At 35.0% G+C, this 24349-nt stretch overlaps 1 protein-coding gene, 1 long non-coding RNA gene and 1 pseudogene across 6 annotated transcripts in view; 2 read left to right on the top strand and 1 right to left on the bottom strand.

Moving 5' to 3' along the window:
* LOC309634947 overlaps positions 1–24349 on the bottom strand; it is a 429791-nt gene that overhangs the window by 34947 nt on the left and 370495 nt on the right. The gene's annotated exons all lie outside the window — the stretch shown is intronic.
* ADGB (androglobin) overlaps positions 1–24349 on the top strand; it is a 166886-nt gene that overhangs the window by 140236 nt on the left and 2301 nt on the right. The window contains exons 29-35 of one of the 2 annotated variants that reach the window (XM_082405431.1): positions 692–803; positions 9637–9809; positions 14324–14500; positions 15249–15351; positions 17178–17312; positions 22572–22662; positions 23357–23540. In XM_082405431.1, the coding sequence (XP_082261557.1) occupies positions 692–803; positions 9637–9809; positions 14324–14500; positions 15249–15351; positions 17178–17312; positions 22572–22662; positions 23357–23540 (975 nt within the window). Of the gene's footprint in view, positions 1–691; positions 804–9636; positions 9810–14323; positions 14501–15248; positions 15352–17099; positions 17313–22571; positions 22663–23356; positions 23541–24349 lie in introns of both variants that reach the window. The other variant, XM_082405432.1, reaches the window with a different exon arrangement.
* On the top strand, positions 9816–12181 carry LOC309635168 (calcium-independent phospholipase A2-gamma pseudogene; annotated as a pseudogene). The gene has a single exon. The product of its transcript is annotated as a calcium-independent phospholipase A2-gamma pseudogene (transcript).

Here is a 24349-nt window from a genome sequence, read left to right as displayed (position 1 = left end):
CTTCTTGTAAGACTAATCAAGTAAGAAAAAAAGAAAGAAAATATAAATAAATCAAATACAGAACAAAAAATTAGGATAGAGGTATAAATGCAAACAACAGGTTTTAAAAAAATTTTAAGTATTATATACAGCTCTATACTAGCAATTTAAAACTGACAAAAATTGTTTCAAATGTAAAATTCCTGGAGTAGGGGGAGGAATGGCATAGCTCCTCCACTAAAAGAAAGAAAATATAAAATAAGAATAAATAAGAATAATAAAACTGAAATGATAATCAAAGTCTTACCTTTCCAAAAAGCTATAGGCCTAACTGCTTTACAGGATAGATCTAACAGACTTTTGAAGAGTAAATTGTTCTAGAAAACAGAAAAAAAATACAAACCTTCCAATCCTTTTTAAGAGATTAATGTAATTCTGATTCCAAAACTGATAAGTAGCAAAAGTAAAATAAGTAAATTTCATTTATAAACATGAATGCAAAAGTTATAAATACTAGAATATATGATGGTAAGTATTTGTGGGGTTGTGAGGATAAACTTTTATAGACTGTGGTATTATAGAATTTTGGAGAACATCTGACAGTATCTAATTAAAGTATTATTATATGATCCAGAAAAATATGCATTTATTATGTGCCTAAAATCCTATGTTTATTTTTATTGTTAATTGTTTATTGCATTTTATTTCCTAGGTATACAAGTATATTATACAGTGTTTGGTGTTGTATAACAGTTGGCCTCTCACTGAAAGTCAACAGATGTTTGTTCAAGCACTAAAAGACTTAGAGAAAAATGATAACAAAGGTATGTCACCCTAAATGTTATTCATGTATTTTATATCTTCTAGAAATATTTAACAATAAATTTACCATGTACTTATTAAAACCTTATTGCTTACAATTTGTACTTTAATCCAGTGGCATTTCCTGTTCTGTTAATTGATTACATGTTTCAAAATCTTGCTGTTTGGTTTATAAAAACCAAAAATATATGATTGTTTAGGCCTAGTTTAAACAAAGTTTTCCGGTTAGTAAAAATTACTAGATGATTATCTAACAAAGGTACAGGAAACTTTTCTAGTTATAAAATTATGTTTGTCCAAGTTTTTGGGAAAGTATAACTTTAAAGATAACTTTTTAAAAATATTTAAAAGAAGGAGAGTCTCCTACTGAAAGAAGATACAGGTTTACTTTTTAAAATGTAAACTACTCTTAATATTCCTGAGAAGGAAATGATAGTTTGATGCTTTAGACTAAAAAAAAAATCTGAAATAGCCTCTACTCCTAAGCACTATATCACATTATGCAGTATAATAATTAAATCTGAAGGAATGAGTATTTTCAATGCGTATTCTTTTCAAATTTGAGGCAAGATTGCCTAATCATAAAAATTAACATATGTACATTATTTTTAAAATAAAACTATACAATACAAAAGAGCATACTACAACACCAAAAGCTGGTGAGGATACAGAGCAACAGGAATTCTCATACATTGATAGTGGGAATACAAAATGGTACAGCCAAGTTGGAAGACAAGTTTCAAGGTTTCTTTTCTTTTAATTAATTTTTATTGGAGTATAGTTGATTTACAATGTTGTGTTAGTTTCTGCTGTACAGCAAAGTGAATCAGTTATACATATACATATATCCACTCTTTTTTAGATTATATTCCCATATAGGTCATTACAGAGTTTTGAGTAGAGTTCCCTGTGCTATCCAGTAGGTAGGTCCTGTTGATGATCTGTTTTATCTATACTAGTGTGTATATGTTAATCCCAAACCCCCAATTTACCCCACCCCCACCCCCTTTCCCCTTTGGTAACCATAAGTTTGTTTTCTATATCTGTGACTCTATTTCTGTTTTGCAAATAGGTTCATTTGTATCATTTTTTTAGAATCCACATATAAGCGATATCATATGATATTTGTCTTTGTCTGACTTACTTCACTCAGTATGACAATATCTAGGTTCATCCATGTCACTGCAAATGGCATTATTTCATTCTTTTTTATGGTTGAGTAATATTCCATTGTATATATGTGCCACATCTTCTTTATCCATTCATCTGTCGATGGACATTTAAGTTGCTTCCATGTCCTGGCTGTTGTAAATAGTGCTGCAGTGAACACTGAGGTGCACGGTTTCTTATGAAACTAAAAATGCATTTACTGTTGTGAAATAAAATTCACATCGTATGGCATGACAAGAAAAATGTGAACATAAAAAATGTTCTCTGCCCTTTGGTCTCCTCTCTTCCCTCTACTGTGCATTGTGTATCTGCATTATGCATCTACCAAACCTCCCCCATCAGCAGAAATACCTGCTCAATCATAAAAAGCAACATTCTCCTGGCATCAACAAGACAACTCCTAAAGGATAACATTCCTTCTTGATGTTGTAAGGGGCCAAGATGATGCTTAGATCTGGATTGTATAAACTGTCAATAATTCATCATTAAATGTATAGCCCTCTGTCTCAAAAACCTTATATAACTATGCCTTGACTTCTAATGGGTGGAACAGTTCTCAGAGCTTTCTGAAATGCTGTTCCTGGGTTATAATCTTCAGTTTGACTCGAAAAACTTTTCCATTTCTTTCTTAGATCGACTAATTAACTTTTCATTGACACTATGTAACCAGTAACTGTGCTCTTTAGTATTTACACAAAAGAGTTGAAAACTGAATTCTGGTTTAAGATGGTGACATAGGATGCTCCTGAATTTACCTCCTCCCACAGGTACACAGCTGATTACCTCCTACACATCAGGCAAATGGAAAAACTCACACCAAAACGTATCGTAAAGGTTGAGATATACTCTCGCCATAAACCCCACACCCAGCACAGTGACATACAATTGGAAGGGAACTCACAACACCCAAAGCAAAGGGTTTGGACTGAATGTCTAGCGCCCCAGCTATTAAAATTTCCACGTGAGTGACTGGCACCCAAAACACCTAGCTCTAAAGGCCAATGGGGTTTTGTCCACAAGACCCATAAGACTATAGCAAATAGTTCTTAGTAGGCTTCCAAGGATGCTCTGGCCTCCAGGGCTCAGTGCAGAGACAGCAGACAGAACTGCCCATCTCCCAGTCTTTCCCTGAAAGGTCTATCTGCATACTTTAAAAGCTACTGCCTGAAGGTCTGGCTTCTAATCCAATATATTTTTTTAATGTTTGTACTACCCACAGCCATGTGTACATTCAATGCCGTCTCTATCAAAGTTACAGTGGCATTTTTCACAGAAAAAGTAAAATCCTAAAATTTGTATATCACTACAAACTAGAAGAAAACATAGGGGATAAAATCCTTGACATCAGTCTTAACGATGATTTTTTGGTATTGATACCGAAAGTATAAGCAACAAAAGCAAAAATAAACAAGTAGGACTACATCAAACTAAAAAGCTTCTGCACAGCAATGGAAACCATCAATAAAATTAAAAGCAAGTTATGGAATGGGAGAAAATATTTGCAAACCATATATCTGATAAAAGGTTAATATCCAATATATATAAAGAATTCATACAACTCAATATCAAAAAAAGAAACAATCCAGTTAAAAAATGGGCAGAGGACCTGAATAGACATTTTTCCAAGGAATACATACGGATGGCCAACATACACACGAAAAGATGCTCAACATCACTAATCATCAGGGAAATGTAATTCAGAACCACAATGAGATTTTACCTCACATTTGTTAAGATGGCTATTCTCAAAAAGATAAGAGGTAGCAGGTACTGGCGAGAATATGGAGAACAGGGAACACTTTGTACACTGCTAGTAGAAATGTATATTGGTGCAGCCATTATGGATGGAGGATGAGTTTCCTCAAAAAATTAAAAATATAACTGCCATATGATCTAGCAAATCCACTTCTGGGTATATATCCTAAGGAAATGAAAACATTATCTCCAAGAGATATCTGCACCTACATGTTCATTGCAGCATTATTTACAATAGGCAAGACATGCAAACAGCCTAAGTGTCCATTGATTGATGAATGGGTAAAGAAATTATGGTAAATATGCACAATGGAATATCATTCAGCCATAAAAAGAAGAAAAACCTGTCTTTTGCAACAACATGAATGAAGCTTGAGGACATTATGATAAGGGAAAATAAGTCAGACAGAGAAGACAAACGCTGTATGATCTCACTTACATGTGGAATCTGAAATAATGGAACTCATAGAAACATTGAACAGATTGGTGGTTGCCAGAGAGGTGGCTGGGGGACATAGAAAATGAGTAAAAGTGCTTAAAAGGCACAAACTTCCAGTTATACGATAAATAAGTCCTGGGAATGTAATGTATGTTTCTCAAGTTCAAATTGTCCGACACAGGTGGATTTTCAGTAACTGAACACGGTAGTATAATTTATGAACTAGAATAATGTAAAATGTAGATCTTGATTATGGTACAAAATTAATAATATGAATTAAGTTTTTAAAAGGAAGTTAATATTAAATGGAGAAATACAGTAGAGTGGCTAAACTACTGTACATTCCACTACCTGAAACTGGGTTATCACCTGCAAAATTAGAATAACTCCTATATTATATAATAACTCCTCTATTTCAAAGTTGTTTGGAAGATTCAAGATAATATATATAAAGTTCCTAGAACCTAGTAGCACTTCAAAAAATGGCTTTATCATTATTGTGTATTCCAACTAGAAAATAAGTCTTTAGGAATAATTATATATCTTCTTTTTTGACATCACATTTGACAAGTTTATGTGTGAATGATCAGCTGCTAAAATTAAATGACACCTTGTGTCACCTAATACATTTTTTGCTGAAAGTAGCAAAGAAATTCAGGATTGAATTGTATTTAAAATGAACCAGGAAAATTATCTATTTGAAAGAATATGTTTCAATCTTTTTGAAAGTTAAGTGGCTTTTGAATTCAGAATAATCATTCTCTAATTTCATGTTTATAAATGTTTTTTTTAGTTAGCCAATTTGTTTAAATTAAAACATATCAATATGCCCACTTCCACTTGTCAATTATATTTACAACTCATAACCTACAAACTTTAACCTTAAGAGTGTGATATATTTTAGAGAAATTAAGTTATTAATGCCTTAAAATTATTCACTTAGCTTGCTTTTCAATTATAAATATATCAAACATAAATTGGTCAAGTGTTTTTTTCATTTGTACATTGGTGACCTAATTTAAAATTTTATGTAAATTAAATGGAAATGTTGCCCTATTTACTGATTTAAACTCAATGTTTAATTTATATGAGAAATAAAATATATAATTTTTAAAAAATATATAATTTAATTTTTTTCAAAATTTTACATCTTTATAACTCATGATAAAATATAAGGCCTGAAACATGGCTATGTACAACCTAGGATATTTCTATTATAAAATTTTAGGAAGTTTGGCCTCTGGTTAACATGAAGCAACAGTGCCACCTTTAGTATATTTCAATACTTAAGTTTTAGTAAAAATTGCTTACTTTCACTTAAGAAAATAGAAAATGGAGAATCTTGAGCAGGTAATACTTAGTGATATCATCTGCCTTTATACATAATTAGCGGTCTTGTTATTTTGAAGTCCTTTTGTTTATATTGCTGGCCTGCATATTTGAAGTTCTAATCTATTCGCATTAAACGTAAACTTTATCATTCTCAAAAAAAGGTTTCAAGTCCCACTGCTAATTTTATTAGCAGGATTATAACATTATTTCCTGAACTCTAATAAATATTATATTATTGGTTTTTCTTAGGCACAATACATGCATGGTGTATCCAGTTCAGAGTATTTGAAGAAACCAAGCATTGTAGATACTATATATATTTACTATATATATTTATATATTCATATATACATGGTGTTTCTGTTTATATTTACCAAGTGTGATTGTACTTGGTAAATGTATACTTTGTTCTAAACAAGTTTTCTAGTTGAGACATTATATTAATGTTCAAATCCCAACCAGTTTTATTTTCTGGATATATAAATCTAAGCACTGAATTTTAATCATAAAATCAAAATTACATTTCTGTAATTCTTCTAATTACATGAATATGCAAAGCAGGGTCACATTTTTCACAATTTTGACCTACTAGGATATTTATTCTTGCATCTTACTGACATATATGCTCCCAACACATACAGGTTCCCTATAAAGCTTTACATATTAAACGTAGGCAATCTGATAATGAATACATACTATGAGTTCAGCCCTATACTAGGTGAAATTAGGAATTTAAAATGAAGTATGTAATGATATTCTCACCTTTGTTGAACTTGTAATTCCTGGAAGAAAAAGTTACCATATTGTAAGCCATTAAATAATATAGAAATTATTTTATTCTATATATTAATAATGTAAAGAAAGAGGATGGTATGCACCTGCTGTGTGCCTCACACTGTAGTAAATGTTCACGTATGTAAACTTGAATATTAGAATATGTTAATTTGAGTGGAATCAAATGTGCCTAAATGTATGACTCAAACGCTAAGAATTATGGGTAGTGAGAAAAAGAAAGCACCAGAAATACCTAATGGAGCAGCTTGAGATTCCATTTCATCTGACATTTGTTAACATCTTAAAAACCTGGGGTGTATGATACTAGGTAAGATCCTATTTTAAATGTTTTTTATTGATTTTTTTTAAAGCCTGTGGCACAGTCTTAGGTTTCATTACATAGAGGAGGAAACTTAAGCTTAATGAATACAATAAACCTGCCAAAGTTAACCTGCAGTGGCTGATCCGGGATTCACTTCTAAGTCATTTGATTATTTGACCAAAGGATCTTCCCTAGCACCACACTTCTCAGCAGGCTGGGGTTGTTGGCAGAAAGGCAAGTTGCCCCCTTGTAAAATCACGGTGCTTGCGGTTGTGCAGGATGCTCTGTCCCCACTTTGAAAGCAGCCGATAACCGAGACCAAGTGAAATACGATCTGGATTCTTCGCAGTTACTGTTTTACTTTGCTGATGGGGTGACTTACAAGACTCTGATTTTGAAAGGGACTGACATGTCCTTTGAACTGTTGTTTGAATGCTGATTCAACTTATCAGTTGGGAGAGCCTGAGTAAATTATGTAAGCTCTCTGAACCTACCCTGCTGGGATTCTTTGAGAATTAAAAGAGAGAGAAACATCGTAGGGATTCAACAAATATCATTTGCTCTCCCAATACTTGGGTATTTGTTAGAAAAAAATTAATAGAACATAAAGCGAAATCCTTCATATTGGGAAAAGGTAATTATACCCTCCTAAATGTAAACCCGTGTTTCTCTAAGTGCAGTCCTTGGACCAGCAGCCTCAGAACTATCAAGAACTACTTGTTAGAAAGCAAATTTGGGGGCTCCGCCTCATACCTTCCAAATCAGAAACTTTGGGGGGTGGGGTCCAGAAATCTGTTTCTTAACAAGCCCTTCAGGTGGTTCTGACACAGGCTAAAGTGTGAAAACCACTCTTGTAAAGGAACCTTCAGCTTCACTGAACTCTAACTCACTGGTATTCTTCCCTTCCGCCCATCCCTTTGCAACATTTGCTTCCAAGGAAAGGGAAAACTGTATACATTTCTTAAAGCAGTGTTTCTCGAAGTATGAATCAGAGCCACTTGAGAGAGTTTTTAAAGCTGTACATTCCTGGGCCCCATATCAAACTCTAAGAGGTTGGACTCTCTGGGGTTTGGGCTTCAAGACCTACATTTTCCAGACTCCCTAGGTGATTCATACATTCATCAAATTTGTGAATTGCTGCTTTACAGTAAGCATAGCATAACTGGTAACAGAGTTGTCTGGCTGCACAAGATAAAAAGAATGAATTCTTCTACTCCAGTTTCTATGAGATATTATTATGTAGCACTGGCCACAGATAGATCTCTAAAATGTAGTTAACTCCTGATTTTGCTGGCATTGAGACCTCTGGGACCTGGATTTAAGTGAGGTGGTAGCTGTGGCCACTGAGACTGGTCGAAGCGCAGTTACCTCATATTGGGCTAAAGATGAAGAGCTGGTACTGCACCATCTCTATACAGCAGAGACAGCATGAGGAGCCTCTGCAGGGAAGCGGTGCTGAAATACATGGGCTTCCATTTCTGTGCAAATAGTGTTTCTTCAACCTCAAAGTTTTTGGTTAACAAAGGATATCAAAGAACCAAAGAGAAAATATGTCCTTTGCAGCCTCTCTACATTCTATCCTGGGTTTCTGATAAAAGGTGATTTTACTGTGTGGCTTCCTATAAAAATCTTTGTCTTCTTTTCTTCTTTTTCTCTTGATTCAGTTTCTGTGGCTCATCATTTCTACCCTTGTGCCTCATCCTTACTCTCATTTAAGTAACCTTATTTTCATTCTGTGGTCTCATTATTTTCACTTTTCTGCTCACAAGTTCAATCGGTCCACTTTTTTCTTTGCCTACTCATCACACGCAAGAGCTGAGCTGTTTAGTATGGAATCTCACGTACTCCACAGAGCTTTTTGATATTTCATGCTCTTGTGACAAGGTCTCCAGGCGGCTGTGAGAGACCTGGCCTATGTGAGTTCTCCATTCTCTCAGGACTCTGCCCCAGACAAACAGCATGCAGAGATAACTCAGAAGCTTCAAATAAGAAAAGAAATCCAGGAGGACATCAATGGAAATAGCAGGAAAAAAGACTCCAAAAATTTACTCATCCATAAAAACAATGAAAAAACTAGCAGAGATGATCAGAATCAACTTTTCAGAATTCAGGAAATTAACAAAGGCTTTATTCAAGAAAAACAGCCATATCTCTTTAAGAACAGTAAGCTTTATGACATTTTACTTGCCCCAGTCCCATCCCCTGGTCTCCAGCTCAGCAGTAACCTTGAAAACTAACAGCCTGCATTCCTGGTACAGGAAAATGGAACTGAATCTCTTTCAAAGCCTCATTCCCAGAAAAACAAAAACTGAAAAAATTTGTCACCGACAAACTTGCCCTATGAGAAATACTGAAGGAAATCGTACAGGCTGAAATCAAAGGACACTGTGCAGTAAATTGTATCCACGTGAAGAAATAAAATGCACCATAAGAGAAATTTAAAAATACTTAGAGATGAATGAAAAACAATTAGCAACATACCAAAACTTATGAGATGCAATGAAAGCAGTACTAAGAGGGAAATTTATAGCTATAAATGCTTACATTTAAAATGAACAAAGATCTCAAATCAATAACTTAATATTCCACCTTAAAAAACTAGAAAACTGGAAAAGAAAGTAAACCCAAAGTAGGCAGAAAGAAGGGAATAATAAATATTAAAGCAGAGATAAATCAATTCAATATTGTACTGGAGATACTAGCCAAGGCAATTAGGCAAGAAAATGAACTGAGAGCATCCAGATCAGAAACAAATTATATAGTAATGATCATTATATAACCTTATGAATAAACCAAAACCATGATTTATACATTTCAATGGGAAATTTATAGTATATGAATTATTTCTCAATTATATAAAAGGGAGTCACACAGATCTTTATAAAAGGTCTGTCTGCTTGTTTGCTTACCTGCTTGTTTAAAAAAAGAAAAAATATCCAAATGCCTTAGACTAACCATTTTTCCAACTTCTTCCCTTTTTCCTACATGACATGATTTTATTATTATATCATGACTCAGTGGTTTCCTTTTTTTGTTTTTCTAGCACATGGAGAGAAACATGAGGAATTAATTACCTTAGGAAGTCCAGATTCCCACACTATTAGTGAGGGACAAAAATCTTTAGGAACTTCCAAAACAACAAGGAAAGGCAAAGAAAAGTCTTCTGAGAAAGAAAAGATAGCCAAAGAAAAACAAGCGCCTCGCTTTGAGCCTCAGGTGGGTGTGATGCTTTTTTTATTGGAGTCATTTAATAAATTTAGGTTCATTGGGTCCCTATTTTCCCATATCTTTTGAGGAAAACCTGAAAAATTCCATCTCCCTGTTTGCAGCAATCATCTAGATACCTTAAAGACATTCCTTGGGCACCTTCTGTAAGCAGTCTTCCTTAGTTTAGTGTCAAAAAGTGTTAATTGAGCTTTTAATATGTAAGACACTGTTTTGGGGACTTGGGTTTCTAATATTAATATTATACAGTCCCTACCTTCAAGGAACTCACAGTCTAATGGAGGAGACTGAAGGTAAAGAGAGAGTTGTAATGTTAGATATGGTATGCACAGTGGTAGAAAGGATAGGTACCTATTTCAGCCTCTGCCTAGAGGAGTCCTGAACTGAATCAGTGAGCAAAGACATTCAGAGGCAAAAATCCAACACAATTTGGTTTTTGAACCACTAAGGTATGGGGTATGAGGCTGGAAGGGTAAGTAAGGGTCAGGTGGAGGGGAGCCTTTTAGAAAGCCTGGTTAGAAACCTGGGACTCTATCTACAAGCCAGGGGTCCTGATTCCAAAGTTTTTCAGGACCAGGTAGGTAATCCCAATGATTAAGGGTAAGGAAGAGTATGTGGGTGGCAAGTTTGAGGAGTGCAAGCAGAGTCCTAAAGATACTCAAATTCAAGTTATTTAAAAACACTGAACTCAAAACAAATTACCTGTGAGGACAAAATCTTCCTGTCATTTGTGATCACAGCTTAGGCTACACAGGGCTGGGACATGGGACTTTAAGAAGGGTACTGACTTTAAGAAGTGTACTGACATGATCAGATTTACATTTCAGATACCTTGGTGACTTTTAAGGGTATGAAATTAAAGGGAAAAAGATTAGAGATGGGAAAACCATCAGAAAGCACTGCAATAGTCCAGACAAAAGAGTACAAGCTGTACCAGATACAGGTCAGAGGAAGGAAGAAGAGGACAAATGAGGTTCTCCTAGTTTCTGCTAAACAAAGTACAGCTAACTCTCTTTCTCATCCCTCTGAAGGTGTACAAACTTTAGTGTAGGTGGTTAAATTGGTGGATACATTCCCAAATTAAAGTATGATTCAGTCCAAAGAAAAGGAAGAGGCAGTTAAAAACTGAGCAGACCATTAGCAAAGACAAAAATGGAGAGAAGAAAAAGCGTTTATCTCTTCAACAAGACAAGATTGCTAGGATGAGTATTGATGACAGAACCTGGGCATTTATTCAAGCATTAAGAACAACTGAGCCAAAGCTCTGCATTAATAGGGTTGAACAACTGACTTTTCATCTTCAAGAATTTCCTGAGGGAAAAGGAGTGGCTGCCAAGGAAAGAATTATTCCATATTTATTATGACTGAGACAAATTAAGGATGGCATTCTTCAGGCTGCAGTTAGAGAAATTCTGGCCTTAATTTGGCTGCATGAATCCAGTGAAAGGAAGAGGAATCCTAATTCGCACAATTGACGATGGAAGAACAAGGGGTGTGGTTGCTCTTTAGACATTGCGGAAATCAGGTGAACTCACTCAGAAGCCAGTTCATCAGCTCTCTGACTGCATTTGTGGTGAAAGTACAGGTGCCATATTAGCTTTCATGTTGGGGCTGTTTCATATGCCCTTGGATGAATGTGAGGAACTTTATCGAAAATTAGGATGAGATGTGTTTTCACAAAATGTCATTGTTGGAACAGTCAAAATGAGTTGGAGCCCTGCATTTTACGACAGTCAAACTTGGGGAAATATTCTTAAGGATAGAATGGGATACACACCAATGATAGAAACAGCAAGAAATCCCTGAAGTCCTAAGGTAGCTGCAGTAATTACCATGGTAAACAGAGGGAAAGTGCCAACAACTTTTGTTTTCTGAAACTATGATCATTTTCCTGGAATCAACTCTTACCAGTTGGGAGGCTGTCAGTATAAGATGTGGAAGGCCACTAGAGCCATATCTGCTGCTCCAGGCTACTGTGCGAAGTGTGCATTTGGAAAACAATCTTCATCACAATGGAGATTTGCTTCCGAATAACCCCTCAGCATTAGCAATGCATGAGTGTAAATGTCTTTGGCCAGACATACCATTAGAGTGCCTAGGACATTGGACATCATGAGAGTGATGTGAGAAACACGGCGACATACACAAGCTTGAACTGTCTAAAGTTATCAACAGTGCAATAGATAGAGAAGAAACCCATATAATACTTTATGATCTATTATATTACTTCCTGACACCTATTTTTAGATTCAATCTTGTCATGCGTAAAAACTTTACCTCTAGATGAAAGTTGAAATGAAAAGCTGGATAAGCTGCAGGTAAAAGAGTTGACGTACATAGAAAGAAATGAAGAAAAAAATTAAAAACTTACAAAAATATTGTCAAGAAAAAAGTTCTTCAGAAAACTAATGATTGGATAAAACTAAAAACTGACATGTGTGAAAACCTCTGTTCTTTTCAAAATTTTGAAGAATGTATGCATATTCTCCAAAATGAAAGCCTGTTCAGAAGGTCCACCAAATTCAGTAAGGAATTGTGGGATTCAATTTGAGTTAACTTTCAAATACTCATGAATTCTAGAGAATCCTGAAAGAGACAATGTTTAGAATATCTTGTGAAGCACAAAAGGTATGTTTGGTTACAGAATTCGCATGGGAATTGGGTTTTTATGACATTAAAAATGAACTAAGCTTTAGGAACCTTAATATTGTGCTAGTTGGTTTTAGTAGCTATTGGTATTATATTGTTTGATGTTTGAAAATTTAACATATAGGCCAAACAGGAAACCAAAAACTATAATAATACTTTGTATTTTTGCTTTATTCACCAGAATCATGTTGAATTTATTTGATCCTTTATTTTATTTCATATGGAAAAGCTAATTTCTTCTTAAATTTATATTACTTATGTTCTCACTAGCTACATTCTACAATCCAAATACTGCCTTTTAGTGTAATATCATCTAAATAAATGCAGACAAATGGAACGCTCTCTATCAAATTACAATTACGTTTGAAATATGAAAGAGCCAGATAAAATTTTCTATTCAAAATGTGTTTCTTTCAACATTGTTTTGCTCAAAAACATAGGTGAAGTTCCAGTCAACCACTTTTTTCCACTTGAAACTTCAAGATAATGCTGTGTGTTAACTTTTCTAGATGTAGCCCAGTTTATAAAATCAATTATTTGAATTTTCTGAGAAAATAGTCCTATCATTAACAACAACAAAACTATTCAAGTTTAAAGCAAATAAGCTAAATTCAACCCATAAATTCTTATAGACATGTGGCCTTCCCTTAGTCCTTCATAGTGTTCCCTTCCCTAATCAAAACTTGATCCCAGAGAAGTTTCTGAAAAACTCATTTATCAAGCAATATAAAAGATGGTAAAAGCTTATGTACTGTGTTTTAGAAGGAAGAAATAAAAGAATATCCAATTGTGAGATTTAAATTTTCATCAGAATATTAAGGGAATATTGTAGAAAGCTAGGAGGTCTTTTTGATAACCTTAAAACCAAACTACACATGAAAACTTTATTCAGTGGCCCCCCAATCTCCACTTCCCCATCTGCGTTATGTAATATGGATTATTGACATTGTCTCAGTCTTATGTAAAGTGCTAGTAACCTCATCAGACTCAAGCTCGTCTCCTTACCAGATTGCTACCAATGAGCCTCACTTATCTAGACATTTTCAAGTCCTATGTCAATCTGCTCCCAGCCTAAAGTCCGTGAAAGTGATCCTACAAGACAGCAAAATGTTAACTTTCCTAATGAATATATATCAAGTATATCCAGGCTTGGAAATGATCAACTATTCCTGCCCTCATTCTTGTAAAGAGATGGTATGAGTGAGCCTAAGTGCAATTTAGAATTATTTTTATTTACAGTTTTTAGGTGAAATTTGCATAGAGTGATATGCAACAATCTTAAATGTACAATTCAGTGAGTTTTGACAAGTGAATTCACCATGTAACCCACATCTCTGTCAAGGTTTAGATTATAGACCGTTTCCATAAGCTTAGAAATTCCCTTAAACCTCTTTGCAGTGGATTCTGTCATCCCCATACCTCTCCCCCAAGCAAATTTTGCCTGTTCTGGAATTTCATACAAATGAATCATACAAGAAGTACTCTTTTGCGCTCAACACAAAAGTACTCTTTTGTGCTTCTTTATTTCTGTATAATGTCTGTCTGTGGAATTCAACCACACTGTGGTATGCATTAATAGTTTATTACTTTTTAATGTTAAGTAGTAGTCCATGTATGAACATACTACAATTTGTTTATCCATTCATCAGTTGACAGATATTTATATTGTTTCCCCTTTTTAGGCTAATATGAATGAGGCTATAATAAATGTTCTTTTCCAAGTCTTGTTGTGAATATATGTTTTCATTTCTCTTGGCTTAAATACTTAAGTGAAATTATGGGTCATAGGATAAAATCTAGATCCTTTTGAAAGGAGGAAAGCATCTGACCCAAAGGTTTTTACTTTACTTTGCCAGATATCCACTGCTCACCCTCAACAAGAAGACCCAAATAAACCCTACTGGATTTTGAGGTTGGTCACTGAATACAATGAAGCAGACTTTTTTGAAGTGAAAAAAGATACAGAACGAGCAGATGAAATCCGAGCCATGAAGCAGGCCTGGGAGATGACTGAGCCAGGAAGATCGATCAAGGTTACCTGAGTTTGAAAAGTTGTCCTTTTACCTTTCATTCCTGGGCGTGGTCTGAAGGAAGAGCCATATTGGTGAAACAACATAGTCTTTCCTTTAGGAAATACCTGGAATTTTGTCCGGCATCAACTAACTAAATATTAAGACCACATTTGAACACATTGTGAAATGTTATTATCCGGATACCCAGATGACTTCCAAAAGCAAAGCACATAATGGTGCCACTTAGGGCCCAAACTGTAGGTCGCCTTGTTCTTTCACATCATCTGGGATTAACACTCTCTGTCCTTAACACTCCCAACTAAGAAAGCATAAAAATGTTTAATATGTGCTTTCATGTACTTTGAACAACCTTAGATAGAGAAAAATCATGTGCTGCCCTTGTGGAATACACATACCTCATGATTCCTCCTCTCTATATTTTATATAAGAATCATTGCCATAGTGAAACATTATTATTTATATGTGCTTCATGTCCCCAACTCAGGGTTATTGAGGCAGATGAAAAAGGTTCAGGAGCACCTGGATCTAAGCTAGCATGCACAGCATATGAGTTTTAGGACTTCTTCTTCATTAGTTCTCACAAATCACTGTCAAGATCATGGATGGTTCAGAATTGGAGTTTTTCTTTGGTAATTCATAAGAGCTGGTCTGGTTCAGGCTGCCGTATTCATTCACATTTTCCCGTGTCTTTTGAGTACTGTTGAGATGGTGTTGCCTGTAATGTGTGTTGATAATGTCTGTCCTTTAGGCTGCCCAGGCGCGTCTCCATTATCTCAGCCGGTTCATTAAGAAAACACCTGATGCTGAGTGCGTGCCTATGTCTGAAAGCCAAACCAAAGAAGGGGAAGAAGGTCAGTGAACCCTGCCCCAGCTGCCCCAAGCACGGAGCTGTTACTTGCACCTCTTCAAAGCTAGTCAGCAAGTCATGCTTGGTAAAAAGAAAAATTTCAGAATCTATTTCATTATAGGATTGTAAAGTTATAGACAGTTCTGTAAGAAAATAGGTTCTGAAGCATTTTCTTTTTACCAAGCAGGTGTTCACTTTGTCCCCAAGTAGATATGATCTTCCCCATTTAAGAAAAGATGAAACCAGAAATAAGGGTGCCGCCTCGTTAGAAGGTAGCAGTATGTGAACTTGAAGGCAGGCTCACAACTATAAATCTGGCACCTTTCTAATCACAATAGCAATAAACAATAGCAATAAGAATCAAAGTAAGAAAGCTAACTACTTTCAGTGAACAATTTGCCATGGGCCTGGAACTATAAAATACTAATTATTTCATCCAATACTCACATCAACCCACTGATACAAATATTATTTCCAACTTGCCAGTAAGGACCCAGGCCCAGACTAATTTGCTAAATTCACAAGCTACCCAAGGACAGAGGCAGCATGCAGACATAGCTCTCCATCACTCCAGGGCTCTTCCCACAAACACTTGGCTATACCTCCATCTATCACAATGCTGAGTTGTCCAGGGAGGCTGAAGACATTCACATCCCAAATCGTGCTTTTCCACTTTTACATCTTCAGGAGTATAACTCAATAATTGTTATAAAAGTAATGTCCCTTAACTTTTCATGTGAAGAGGATAAAAAATAAATATCACCCCAATCCTGTTATTCTGGGATGGGCACTGCTCAAAGTGCTTTATGTTTATTATCTCACTTTAACCTACAGCAACTATGAGGTAGACCTTACTATTTCCATTTTGTAGATTTAGAGACCAAAGCTCAGATGGTCACCTTATTCTTCCTACGCCATACATCTAAAAAGTGACCAAGTTGGGATTTGAAATATTTCTAACTCCTAAAGTACTCACTCCTCTAATTGGTAGAGTTTAATGTAATGTTAGGAATATAAAGGTGAATAGAATACAGTTCTTGTTCTTTAGGCTCTAGATTTTATTAATTTTTTAAATGTTGTGCTAATTTGTATGTAAAAGAAAATTTATTGCACTGGACACGTTAAAAATGGCAAAGAAGATTTTATTTATGACTATTGCAATAGGGGAGAGACTGAACTCAACTCTGAAAACAACAGAAACAAGTGAGGATTTATAACTAACTAGCAGGGAGTAGATGAAAAATTACTTACAGGAATTTGGTTAGGTATCAAAGGTCAGGGAAGAGAAATTTGATTAAATATCAAGTGTGGAGGAAGAGGAGTTTAATTGGATATCAAGAGTAGGGGGATTCTTGATAAACTAGTTTGGCAGGATTCTTGGCTAAAACTGGGATTCATCACAAGTCAAGGACAAGGCCTAGTGGAGAACAGAGCTCAGAGAAGGCTGAACTTATCATGTAACATACAGGCAAAAAAGGCACAAATCTTAATTGTACAGCTTGATGTATTTTCATATGTGAGTATATTCAGGAGCCACCATTCAGATCAAGATAAAAAACCCTTAATACATCCCAATAGTCCTCTTCATTCTCTTTCCCAGCCTTTTCCTTCCTGAAAGTAACTATTTGATCTCTATGACCATGAATTAATTTTTCCTGTTTTTGAACTTCATGTATTCTATGTCTCGCTATTTTTGTATGTGATTTCATAGAATGCAAGTTTTTTCAGTAATGCATATATCATATTTAGTAGAAACATCTTCAAGTGCCATAAAAGAGTCAGATATAAGGAGTTCCATGAGTTTAGATAACAGAGAGACTATACTATCAGGGAGTATGCTGTGGAAGAAGTGGCAGACGAACAAGGGCTTCAAGGATCTGGCAAAATCAACAAGCAGTGAAAGTGGAAGATCATCCCCCGCAGGGAAGGAAGAGCGTGAGCAGAGCATGCGGAAGGAAAATATCAGTAAGTATTGCCTTTATTGGTAGGATAAACACATATTTTAAAATATAAATTCTGGAAAAGATACTAAGTTAAGCACGTGATGGCTAGGGTTAAACACAGAAAAATATGTGTATAGGTCTTCATTTTGATTATCAGAGTTGGTAATCTGCTCAAGGACCTGATTACTAAATACTTAACCTAAAGATAAAAGTGGGAAATTTTTTTTTAAATTTTTAAGTAGCAGTTATATTTTCACATAGTTTTCTGTGTCTACGAATACTAAAAATAAAATTGCACAGATCGCATATACAATTGTCACTAAAAATAGATTTTTTGTTTTATCTATAGTATACTACATCTTTTATAACAAATTTTAAATATTTGGTTTCTAAAATGTTCTAAAATCTCTATTCTAACACAAAGTTTTCCATTTTATATATATATACCACATCTTCTTTATCCATTCATCTGTTGATGGACACTTCACTTGCTTCCATATTTTGGCTATTGTAAATAATGCTGCTGTGAACATGTGCATATTGGGGTGCATGAATCTTTTGGAAATAGTGTTTTCATTTTCTTCAGATATATACGCAAGAGTGGAATTGCTGGATCATATGGTAGCTCTATTTTTAGTTTTTTAAGGAACCTCCAGACTGTTTTCCACAGTGGCTTCACCAATTCACATTCCCACCAGCAGTGTACAAGGGTTCCCTTTTCTCCATATCCTTGCCAACATTTGTTATTTGTAGTCTTTTTGATGACAGTCATTCAACAGGTGTGAGGTGATACCTCACTGTGGTTTTGATTTGCATTTCTCTGGTGATTAGCATGTTGAGCATCTTTTCATGCGCCTGTTGGCCATCTGTATGTCTTCTTTGGAAAAATGTCTATTCAGGTCTTCTGTCCATTTTAATCATGTTGTTTGGTTGTTTTTTTTTTTAATATTGAGTCGTATGAACAGTTTATATATTTTAGATATTAACCCCTTATTGGGGTGCATTTTGGGGTAATAAGGAGGGGTCAGGAAACAGAGAGGAAAGATAAGAGTGAGCAGGGATGGAAGACCTAGAGGCCAAAGCAGCCTGTCCTCAAGCAAAAAATGCTTCAAAGCATTCTTAAGTATGTTTTATTACAATTTTATTTTAATATAAGATGATAAGTTGAATTACACACCATCAACACGAAATTTACTCCCCCTCCCACCAAGAAGAGGTGTGCTGTTCTTTGGGTCTAGTACATCCTATAGCACTGACGCACTGCCATGTACCCCAGGTACTGTTGCTGTAGAAGGAATCCTGCTTGAAAATCATGGGTCCGGTTATCTAGCTGTTCTCTGGAACTTTGTGTGTTGCTCCCACCTCTGCTGTTGGTGCACCACAAATTGGCCCTCACTCCTGAGGAAGCATCACCCATAGGAGATTACAGACCTTGTGAGAGATTTACATGCTCTGGCCTCTACATTTATATACATATACACATATACATGTATGTATATTTATGTACTCATTTATTTGTGACTTCCAAAATGCTACCTTATTCTTGCTACTTTCTATTTTCACATATAGTAGGTAACTTAGAACAACTTCCTTCATAATGCCAGAGGACATGTAAATAATATCATTATGGATTTCACTCTTATGCATTCTTTCTCAACACCAAGCCATCATCAAGGTCAAGAGTTCAAACTTTGCTTTCAACTTCCCTTTTATTTCTGGAGGCCTCTGGAAAGTGCCTCTTCCAAAGGTTGGAGGTGATCTTTGTCTTTAGTCCCAATCTTTTCCCCAGGCTTCACAATCAGTCAAACTATTCTTCACCATTTCTTTTAAACAGCTATTTTCTTACAATCTATGATGAAGTTTTCTGCCGATTCTGTTGCAAACTGAAACTTTTGTAAAATATAATAAAATGACCCAGTGATGACCAATTGCTATAAAAATATCTCTAAATGCATACTCTCACTTTCAGAACTTATCCCACAGAGTACCAGTTTGCAGACGGACAATGCATGCACACACACACGTGCACACATGGGCACACACTTGGAGTTGCACTGTTCTAGAGGTCCAAGATCATACTACACTTACACGCTATTCTGATACAACAGTTTTATAAGTGAAAATGAAGATTAACCTTCTCTTCCCCTTTTACACCCTCCCTGTTTAAATACATATTACTTGGCAGGATGCAAGAGAACGCAAACATCCAATTAATCAAAAACATTTTCTTTCCAGTCAGAGTCAGCGGAGTTGGTGTCTTACAGAAACAATTCAAGTTTGAAATGCCAAAAACATATGCAACAAAAGTAGATAGGCTCATAAGAAAAACAAATGAACTTTAGAAATCTAAGATCACAGAGCAACCATGATGAAAAAAGAAAAATTAACCACTGGTTTCTAGAAGAGTCATATTGTATATAAGATGCAATATTTCAGGAATGTTTTATTTAATGTTATAAAGTGAAAAACATGACTGAATTTATGTTTTAATAATGAAGCAGAGTTGGGGTTTGTACTACTATATTCTTTATTTCTCACGGGTATCATGCCTATAAAAGCATGATATTTTTGAAAAATGGAAAATTAATTTGATGTTACTGCTTTTTATGTTTTTAAAGTTTTACATTAGATTATATTTCTATGAATAATCCCTTCTAACAAGTTGTTATAAATTAAACACTTTACAATATTCCTGGAGACTATTACAACCACACGTGAAAAGCAAGATTAAACAGCCAGTGGGAGGGCGGGATTTTTTGCATGGCAGAGAGAAGACTTGACATATCCTCTCCCCAAAAGCAATGATAAACTGGAAAAGATTAAGAAACATTTCAAAATTCTGAGGGTGTACAACTAAATGAAAAATATTTATTAAAAATAAAAACAAAAAAATATAAATTAACTTAGTTGGATAAATTTCTTGTTACTTCTGTAACAAATAACCACAAACTTAGTGACTTAACACTTGCAGTTCTAGAAGGCAGAAATTCTAAAGTTAAGCTGTTGGCAGGGCAGCATTCCTCCTGGAGGCCCTTGGAGAGGATCGGTTTCCATTTTCAGCTTCTAGGGCCATTGACTCTTTGGCTTACGGCTCCTTCCTTATATTCAAGGCCAGCAGCATAGCATCTTCAAATCCCTCTGTCTATCCCTCTGTCTCTCTTTCCTTCCCCCTCTCTCTCTTTCCTCTATGACCATCACTTCATCTCCTTCTTGGATTCTATCTTTTCTACCTTCCTCTCTTTTTCCCTTACAAGGGTTTAGCCCAGCTGACTAATACAGCATTATCTTCCCAACTCGAGATCCTTAATTGCATCTGCAAAGTCCTTGTATGGTAGCATATTCATAGGCTTCAGAGGTTAGAACATGGATGTCCTCGGAGGTCCATTAGTCTGTCTACCACAGTTAGCCTACCAACTATTGCATATTAACGTGAGGTTCCCTCATCAGCCCCAAGGTCTGTAGCGTGGTAGCCAGGAGAACCAGCAGTCTTGCTGCCAATGCTAAAAAGGATTTACCTGATTTGAGGCTCCATGGAAAAGTTCTATGCCCATGGATATTGTTGCAAGGAATAGTGAACTTGGTGGCAAACAACTGGAATAGCCAACATCACAGCTGCTTGAAACTGTGACACTGGTCAGGAAAAGCAAAAAGTAAGCCAAAAATTCAAAAAAGACATCTGTGTAACAAAGCAGATATAGTGATTTCAACCTTCAAGAACGTAGGATGTCCACTTTAACCATACATCCATATCAGAAAGGAAGAAATAAAACTGTGTTGTCAGACAAATCGATCCTGTGTATTGAAAATCCTAAGAAATCATGGGAAAAGAACCAAGAATATCATCTAGAACTAACAAGTGAGTTTGGTGAGGTCACATGATAGAAGATTAATATATTTTTATTTCTACATTTCAATGAGCAATCAAAAAATGAAATTAAGAAGACAGTTTCATTCACAATAGCATCAATAATGAATATATGGAAATAAATTTAACAAAAGTGCAAGACCTGTATACTGAAAATTACAAAACATTTCTGAAGGAAATTTTGAAAGATGTAAAAAGAGAGGCAGTCCATGCTTTGCGGCTAGAAGACTCAATATAGTAAGAAAGATATTAATTCTCCCTAAATTGATCTATAAATTCAGTGTATCTGAGTTTAGATACTGAATTTAGACAGATCAAATTTATAGTGATCTATAAATTTCTATCAAAATCCTAGTAGACATTTTACAGAATTTGACAAGCTGATCCCAAAACTTATATGAAAATGCAAATACCCAGAATGACCAAAATAATTTTGATAAAGAACCAAGAGGAAGGATTTTACCTTCATGATTTCAGAATTTATTGTGAAGCTAACAATAATCAAAACACTATGATTTGACAGTTTCTTAAAAAGTTAATTTTTTGATTCCTACTTGCATGAAATATCCAGGAAAGGCAAATCTACAGAGACAGAAAGCCTGGGGCTTGTGGTGGGAATGCAGAGTGACTTTAAGAGGGCACAAAAGAATTTATTTGGATAACGGAAATGTTTTGAAACAGGATTTTGGTGCTGGTTGCACAACTCTGTAATTTACTAAAACATATTGAATTATACTTTTAAAATTGGTAAATTTTATGGTATGTAAATTACACTTCAATAATTTTTTTAAAAGAGAGATTAAATGGGCTGGAAAGGCTGAATGGTTAATATCTTAGTCTCTAAAATTTCTTTCTTAAAACTATTCTCTTGGGTTCTTGAGTCCGTGGGGTAAAAATCTCCCGATATTTGATTCTCAACGTTCACCTGTTATATATTGCCTACTCTACTGGACTAAAAGTTTCTTGAAGATAGGCTACTGTGTCTTAAAACATTTTTATATCCCACCTCCATAGTGCTTCGCATAGCTTTCACAGATAGACCAAGCTCTTTAAATATTAGTTTATTTAACTTGTTTATAATGAAATTTTGTAACAAAATATGACCTTTTTAGGTCTCTGCTTTCATTTAACTGTAATTAGAGTAATTTTGTTACTCTTCTTATAGAGCATATTTATCTTTTTCTATATTCATTTTGTCATCTCCTTCATTTAACTATAAGTATAGTTACACCAGCTAGAGGATAAATGTAAAATATAATTATGTTTCAATAAAGTCATTAAACCACATTAAAATCATATTAAACAAGGCAAGTCCAAAATATTGTCAATTTAAACAAGATATACAATCGTTTAGCTAGTCATTGTTGATTCTTTCTTGAAAGCCTATGACTTTTTTTTTTTTTTTTTTTACAACAGGGCCTCATTCACGATCCCCAACAATTTTGGAAATGTCTCCCCAACTTATTCGAAAAAAACTAGAATGTGTAGACTTAAGTCAATATGTACGGTAAGTTTTAATAAACATGGTTAATGCAGACATCTGTGTTCATAGAATTTTGGATAGATTGTCAATAGGCAGTTGCTAAACAACAGAAAATTTGAAATTAAATGCTTAATATATTTTAAGTGTATTTGAATTTTTAGAAGTACAGAATTTATATCTTAAATTTACCAAATGTTTTATTAAAAGTCAGTTATAAAAGCATTTAAATGTTTTCTGTAAAGATTTAATTTGTAGCCTGGTTAAGGTGAGCTGAGCTGCAAAAAAATCCCATCATACCTGCTGCTATTATTTAATTAGATTGAATTTTCTTAAAAACTAAACAATAGGATTAATAGAGATAGTTACTCAAGTACATTTATCAATTTGAAAACATTTTCAAACCTACTTAGCTTCATAAATTAAAAAGAAAACACCTACAAAATATTCTTATAGCTTCGCACACCAATTCCACAAACACCTCTTCAAATAGTACATCTAATTTTGCTGGTATTTTCCTAAAATAATTTCCTAAAATATTAGTGACTTAATAAATGGAGCCTAGCCCATGTAAAAATAATGATTTATTCTTTCTGTTCCTGATATTTGATTTGATTCAGACCACCACCCTACTGACATGATTTTAAATTATTTGAGTGCTAAAGTTCATGCTAGAGTTCCCAAATGACTTATGTATCTCTGTTGACGTTTTTATATCAAGAAAAACAAATACTGATCCTCTGCTGCAAACGGATGAGCTGAATCAGCAGCAGGCAATGCAAAAGGCAGAGGAGGTCCATCAGTTTCGACAGTATAGGACCAGACTCCTTAGCATTCGTGGTATTGAGCAAGAAGAAAGGCTTAAAGTAAAGGATCAAGTTCTGGAGATGTACGGGGAGATGCGGGTGAGTCTAAAAGGGCATATACTTGGATCACAATTGACAAATTCTTCTGTAATATTCAAAAGGTATCATAGAATCATATTGTAACCAGGTAGAAAGAAGTCTTGAAAACATTTAGTTCCCAACAACTTCTCAGAGAATTGGCAAATTAATTATACACATCTATTTTACTCACTCCCTAAAATCCCTCTAAAATACACTATTGGAAATTTATCCACAAAATGGGAAGAATGGAAGCAGAGACGATAGCAAAATATTTATGAAGTCGGAAAGTAGCTGAAGAAAGATCACATTAACAGACTTGAAGTAGCCAAATCCTAAGCTGGCAGTAGAAAAACTCTTAAGAGTCAAGCCAGTTTGCTACACAGAATGCCCCAAAGGCTCAGAAGTCGGTGGCACCAGCCACGTTAAGAAGTGAAGGTGAAGTAAGTGAGAGGAAGAAAAAAGGTGGTATTATTTAGATACCACCTAAAGTTCTTCAAGTACAAATCAGATATATTTTGTCAGGGTTACAATATGTATGGGGAACTAGTAACTTACTGAGCACAGTTACTGTGAGAGACACACCGGCTGCATATTTTATATAGATTATGTCTGAATTCATTTAAAGCAGATAGTTGCTTTGTCAAAATCCCTGCTCATTTCTTTCTTCACCTTTCTCTTTATTTTTCTCCTACTGACTCTTTTATTTACCATTCTGTAAAATCTCATGTGCCCTTTGATATCTCATGTTTTATGCACTAAGAAACATTTGAGACCATAACCTAATTTTCATCTTTCTTCAATAATTTCCTACATGAGTCAGTTGGCCT

Source organism: Balaenoptera borealis (assembly GCF_965194805.1).
Source record: "Balaenoptera borealis genome assembly, chromosome: 9".
In the NCBI taxonomy this organism is placed as follows: domain Eukaryota; kingdom Metazoa; phylum Chordata; class Mammalia; order Artiodactyla; family Balaenopteridae; genus Balaenoptera; species Balaenoptera borealis.
This window is presented reverse-complemented; position numbering and strand designations above follow the sequence as displayed.